Source organism: Merops nubicus, unplaced genomic scaffold (assembly GCF_000691845.1).
Source record: "Merops nubicus isolate BGI_N331 unplaced genomic scaffold, ASM69184v1 scaffold50058, whole genome shotgun sequence".
In the NCBI taxonomy this organism is placed as follows: Eukaryota; Metazoa; Chordata; class Aves; order Coraciiformes; family Meropidae; genus Merops; species Merops nubicus.
Genome location: NW_008628773.1, coordinates 1 through 6,538, shown reverse-complemented (window position 1 = coordinate 6,538; position 6,538 = coordinate 1). Strand labels below are relative to the sequence as shown.

At 55.7% G+C, this 6,538-nt stretch overlaps 1 protein-coding gene across 1 annotated transcript; it reads right to left on the bottom strand.

Moving 5' to 3' along the window:
- Positions 1–151: 151 nt before the first annotated feature.
- Positions 152–6,530, bottom strand: NCAPH (non-SMC condensin I complex, subunit H; the record flags this gene model as incomplete). The annotated part of the gene is made up of 10 exons (XM_008946737.1): positions 6,519–6,530; positions 6,110–6,202; positions 4,968–5,106; positions 4,471–4,473; positions 3,861–3,979; positions 3,377–3,566; positions 1,775–1,866; positions 1,556–1,653; positions 731–879; positions 152–258 (listed from the first exon to the last, which is right to left on the bottom strand). Coding segments are annotated over exons 2-10 (945 nt in total), but the record flags the coding sequence as incomplete, so codon positions are not given.
- Between the last annotated feature and the right edge of the window lie 8 nt (positions 6,531–6,538).

Sequence of the window (6,538 nt, the reverse complement as noted above, 5' to 3'; positions counted from 1 at the left end):
CTGTGGGGTGAGGGACACAGGTGGGTGGGGACCTGAAGCCCTGGGCTAATGGTTGAACTTGATGATCTGACAGGTCTTTTCCAACCAGAATGATTCTGTGACTCCACGTGGCAGAAGAGGGAGCAGAAAGAGGCAGAGACTCAGCACCCACCTTGGTCTTGCGGAAATACACCTCAAAGTCAACCTCCTCCTCAAAGTTCAGCTCAAACGCCTCCTTTGCCTTCCTCTTCTTGGTCTCTTTTTCAGAGTCACCATCTCCTGCAGGGAGGAAGGGAACTGTCACTGCTTTGTGACAGAGGAAGGACAAGAAGCTCACTCCTGACTTGAGCATCTGCTCCAAGCAGAAAGGTCACCTAGAAGGACTTTTCCCTGTGTTACAGGAAAGCGATAGGTGTTGCTCTCAGCTTCATGCTCTCAAGGGATCTGTATCTTTTTATAGAAGCAGAAAGTGTGTGAACACATTTAGATAGAAATCTTTAAACCCATTTCATCTCAGGTTTAATGCAGAAGATGGGAACACAACAGCAGGAGCTGTAGAAGTGCTTCTAGCTCCTTCTTCTGCAGCTCTCAACTTTTGAGCACCTGCACACGGCTGATCTCTGAGCCCATCCCAGAGCCTCGTGGCCTTGTCCCCTCCTTTGCTGTCCCCTTTCTGACTCGGGTGCCACCCGTCTCCAAAGGCAAGGACCTGGCAGCTGCAGCATGGGAGGCTCTGTCCCCAAACACTCACCTTTGTGTCGAGGTCTGAAGCGCCAGTGCTCGGGGCCAGCCCACATGGAGAGCGTGCGGGGGCTGAAGTAGGAGTATTCCCCTGGCCTGCTGGAGAGGTGGAGGCACATGGTCCCGATGTCTCCATCCCCCAGAGAGGCTGTGCCAGTCCTGGAAGGAGCACACACACACTGCTCAGTGCCATCAGTCCTCCTGCACACGCAGAGCGTGCACTGGAATTTCAGGTCAGCTCTGGACGTTGAGTCATTCAGGTCGGCAAAGACTTCCAAGGTCTCTAAGTCCCACCATCAACCCCACGCTCCCATGAGCACCAAACCATGTCCCCAAGAAGCATGTCTACCTGGTCTCTAAACCCCTCCAGGGATGGTGACTCCACCACCTCCCTGGGCAGCCTGAGCCAATGCCTCACCACTCCCTCTGCACGCAGGACTCTGGCTCTCCAGTCAGTGAGTGGTGTCTGGAGGACGTGAGGCTGGTGCCAAAATAAGGGTGGCTTTGTCAAAGGGCAGACTGGAGATGGGAGAGCAAAGTAAGCAGAGGAGCAACTGTGCTGAGGACAAGATGCTCTTGGAGGGTGGAGATATTACTGTAATGAATTCCTGGACATGCCCAAAACTGGAGTGAAATCAGGTGATAAGTCGGGTGGGAAACGTGTAGACAGAAGATTAAAGATTCCCAGAGAGCTCCCAGCAGCTGGCACTGGCCACCAGAGCAAAGCTGGGGATTGTCAGGGGCTACTGACCTGCTCTGGCAGGTTGTTGCAAAGGAGCTGGGGTTTTCTGGGAATTCTCCAAGCTTGGAGTCGGGGTGGAAGTCGTCGTGGGGCGGGGTGGGGAGGGAGCCTTCCTCATCACTGTCTGCCTCCGCGTGGACGTCGAACACTTGGTCGCTCCTCTTGAATTTATCCAGCAGGGCTGACACTGACTGCAGGAGAAAGAGCTCAGGACTGAAGCTGCAGGATACCAGCAGCTCCACATCCCTCTGCCCTACCCATCTTAGGGGGCGAGCAGAAGATGGCTGGAGTCCCCCCGAGCTCCCAACGTACCTCGTTGTGGGACTCAGCATCCCAGTTTGTGAACTGGAAACCAGCCAGGGAGGAGCAGATGGGGCGTTTCTCCACACACTGCTGCAGCAGGGCTAGAGGGAAGGAGAGAAGGGGGAGAGGTCAGGCATGGGAGGAAGCAACCAGCACCTAAAACGTGTGCCAGGCATTAGATCAGTCCTAAACCCTTGTACCTTGGCAGTCCTCACGTGTAGGGCTGGCTGCAGAAAGCAGCTGGGCTCATGTCATTGAATAGTGGAATGGTTTGGGTTGGAAAAGATCTTTGAGATCACCAAGTCCAACCACCCCCCCAGCACTGCCAGGGAATAACCTGTGCCCCTCATACCACATCTCCATGGCTTGGGAACCCCTCCAGGGGTGGGGACTCCACCACTGCCCTGAGCAGCCTGGCACAGCCCTGGGCAACCCTCCAGGGCAAGAAATTGTTCCTCAGGGACAACCTCAACCTCCCTTGGGGCAACTTGGGGCCATTTCCTCTTGTCCTTGTTTGCTTGTTCCTTGGGAGCAGAGCCTGACCCCCCCCTGGCTCCAGGCTCCTGTCAGGAGCTGTGCAGAGCCAGAAGGTCTCCCCTGAGCCTCCTTTGCTCCAGGCTCAGCACCCCCAGCTCCCTCAGCTGCTCCTCCCCACACTTGGCCTCTAGAGATCTCAGAACAGGAGAGTTCAGTTGCTACCCTGGGCAGTGACACTGGGAATCTCACCAGAGCAGGGGGGTTTGGTGGCATGTACATGCTCAAAACACTCCAGGGTTGGTCCTTAACCTGGAGCAGACTCATCTCAGCTGCTGTACAGCTCAGACCATGTGTACATGCTGGCTGACAGCTCTGCAAGAAGTTAAGCTATGCATAGTGACCTAAAACCTACAAAAGTCCTGTTTTTCCAGCACCCAGTCTGAACCTGAGCAGGATCAGAGCAGTGGTGCAACTGGGTAGCCAAGCAGTGACTAAAAGCACAAGTCAAGCAGGCTGAGACTAAAAGTAGCATTCCTGGGAGATGAAACACGACCACTCTGTTCCAGTGAGGGCACCTCAGGAGCACTGGGGCCAGTTCTGGGCTCCCCAGTGCCAGAGAGACCAGGAGCTGCTGGAGAGTCCAGGGGAGGCTGTGGAGCTGCTGAGGGGCTGGAGCATCTCTGTGCCAGGACAGGCTGAGAGCCCTGGGGCTGGTCAGCTGGAGAGGAGAAGCCTCAGAGGGGATCTGAGCAGTGCTGAGCAAGAGCTAAAGGGCCCCGGGGGGCAAGAGGCTGGGGCCAGACTCTGCTCAGTGGTGCCCAGCCACAGGACAAGGGGCAACGGGCACCAACTGGAACCCAGGAGGTGCCACCTGAGCAGGAGGAGAAACTTCTTTGGGGTGAGGGTGCAGAGCCTGGAGCAGCTGCCCAGAGAGGCTGTGGAGTCTCCTGCTCGGGAGAGATCCCAAACCCTCCTGGCTGTGACCCTGGGCACCCTGCTGGGGGTGAGCTGCTGGAGCAGGGGGGGGATGAGATGATCCCCAGAGGTCCCTTCCCACCCCACCATGCTGAGATTGTGTGAAAAGGATTGAAAGGTCTGGGTGGGTCCCTTTGCTGTGTGATTACTGTCACTCACACTTCAAATCCATCACTTTCAGAGGCTCAGAGCTTGGCAGTGTGGGTGCCTCTGACAAAGGGAGAGGAATGAGCTTGAACTCGAAGAGGAGCTCGCTCTGGCAGCCGTAGGTGTGCAGCTCATTGAGGAAAATGCCAACTGTGCTGCATTCATCAAAAGACATGGCTGTCTTCTGGAATATGGGGTCAACCTGCAGGGATGGAAGGACAAAGAATCAAGGGGCAGAGTTGATGGAGGGTGGAGGAGGGCTCTGCAGTGCAGATCTAAAGGGAGAAGGACCCATGTGTCTTTTTCAAGTGAGGAGAGAGCTCTCACAGCAGGAACAGACGTGTCCAGAACACCCTTGCTGGAAGAGAATCCACAGATGTGTGTGTGAACATCAAAGCCCAAGGGAGGATCATGCAGGAGATGAAAACAGACACAGGAAGGATGAGGTGCCATCTCCCTTCCTCCAGAACCCACTGGAGCAGCCCCCTGCACCCACCTCACCCCTGCGATTCGCCTCCGACACGTTGATGTTGCTCAGGTTCTGCTCAATGGTTTTGAAGGAGTACTTTTTCTTCTTCTGAACCTTCTTGACAGCCTCAGGAGCTGGGCTGGCTTCTGAAAGGGAAAGAACAAAGTGGCAATTGGAAAACCTGCTAAAAAAACCTGCAGAGGGAGAGTGCAACTTCTATGTCAGTTAGACCCAGCAGGGAAGTTACCAGGTAGCTATCTACAAGCAGGAACCACCCAGATTTTATGGCTTGGATGCTGCATTCCTTTATATTGACTACATTTGATCTTAACATCTTGTGAGCCAGTGTGTGCCCAGGGGGCCAAGGAGCCACCAGCAGCCTGGCTTGGGTCAGCACTGGTGTGGCCAGCAGGAGCAGGGCAGGATCGTCCCCCTGGGCTGGGCACTGGGGAGGGCACCCCTCAAATCCTGGGGGCAGTTTTGGGCCCCTCCCTCCCAGCAGGACCTTGAGGGGCTGGAGCGTGGGCAGAGAAGGGCAACGGAGCTGCTGGGGAAGGGTCTAGAGGCCAAGTGTGGGGAGGAGCAGCTGAGGGAGCTGGGGGTGCTGAGCCTGGAGCAAAGGAGGCTCAGGGGAGACCTTCTGGCTCTGCACAGCTCCTGACAGGAGCCTGGAGCCAGGGGGGGTGAGATGTCTTCTCCCCAAGTGACTTGACAAGAGGAACCAGCCTCAAGTTGCCCCAGGGGAGGTTTCAGTTGTCCCTGGGGAACAATTTCTTGCCCTGGAGGGTTGCCCAGGGCTGTGCCAGGCTGCCCAGGGCAGTGGTGGAGTCCCCACTCCTGGAGGGGTTCCCAAGCCGTGGAGATGTGGGGTGAGGGACACGGGGCAGTGCTGGGGGGGGGCTGGACTTGGTGATCTCAGAGGCCTTTTCCAACCAGAATAATTCTGTGATCTCAACCCTCCATGCTCAATAACCCAGGCAGACTAATCTGGGATTTCCTGGCCCTCACACTCTGAAGCTGGCAGCACCCTGCAGGATGGACAAGGAAATTCCCGGGTGCTCTGTGAGCACAGCGACGTTGGCCTGGCACAATTGGAATGGGAAGAACTTGGCAGAAAACGAGGGAAAGCTGCACCTCTTGCTGGGTTTTCTGTGTCCTCTGAGGGTGCTGATTCCTTGCCCAGGCCCCCCAGGACTTTGTAGGTGTCTGCGTGGACGGCGTCCACACGCACGGAGTAGATCTTGGCGCTGGCGTCGAGCGTGCCGGCCGCGACCTGAGGGGGGACACGAGGGGCAGATGTTGGTGAGAGAGAGGAAAAAAAGCCTCAGAAGGTGCAAATGCCAAAGATGAGGCACAGAACTGAACTTCTGAGTGCTCTGTGGCACAAACAGAACGGGCCAGCTGGGAAAGGGTTTAGTCTGAACGCTGCTGGAGACCACGGGGCGCAGCAGAGTCAACCACGGGCTGACAGAGTCTGTGTCTTCCCAGGCAGAGCCTACAGTCTGCTGTGGCAGGTTTTTTTGGAAGGGATCACGTGGAAGACTACTGGAGAAGTTGACAATGTGAAGCAGGGGGGAGGGGAAAGGTGAAGGTTTGCATCTGCCAAGGGACCTCCCTCCTTCATGCCATCTTTGGGGTCATCCCCTCGGCACCGCTCTCTTTGCCCAAATGGCAAAGGCCAAAGAGGTGAAGTGCCTCGTGCCCTTTCTGATCAGAGACCCCCCAACCCCTTTCTCACAGGTGTGAACACCTGCACACTGCTTCCCATCCCTCCCCCAGTGCCACCAAGCAGCACAGGGGAGGCTGCAGTCAAAAGCTCTGCCACTTGTTGAGTCACCCAAGAACTCGGTTCTCCCTCCTGGCATCAGTCAACTGGCAGTGTCAAGTCTTTGTGACATTCTTTGTCCCTTCAAGTTCTTCTTCTGACCCATTCCAGATCAAAATCAGACTGGGAGTTACCCACAGTGACTTCTCTTCTTCTCCAGCCTTGTTTTGTCCCTGGTTGGGACACCTGGTATTTATGTTATAAGCCTCACAAGTCTTATTTTTAAGCAAGCTTTGCTTTTGAAGGGCCAAAACTGAAAGAATTCAGCCTTTAATTCTTGTTCTAAAAGGACTCAACACTAACACTCCTATGAAAAGGGACTGTGCTGCCTCTACCAGATAGTTTTAGTGGAAGTCACGAGTTCTGCCACCTTCAGCATCATTTAAGGTTTGTTATGGACTAAACCTCAGGGCACCAAGCCCCACCGTGAGCAGGCAGCGACTCCTCTCACCTTGAAGTTGGTCATATCAGAGTCCTTCCTTTTCAGGATGTCAGTCATGTAATCTATCAGGTGTAAGCCAAAGGCATTCTTCGTGGTGATTTTCTGAAACAAAGCACAGCTCAGAACCAATCCCCTGGCACACGACACCTGCCGAGATGTCCAAACCCCCACCCCAGGGGAGATCCACAGAGGGGATATGCTCTGAGACACCACATCCTGCTTCCTTACTGCTGGGGGGGCAGCGACAGGAGCCCAGATCTGGCCCTGGCTTGGCTCAGGGATGTGCCTTAGAGGGCTTGGGAGCAGAATAACCGCGTAGCCAAGGCTCGAGGAGTTTAAAACCCTCGCACGCACAGCCAGCCCGAGGCGGTGTGAGAGGGACCGCGCCGAGGAGCCCTCCCCGGGGCCGCAGACTCACGTTCTCGGTGGAGAGCTTGA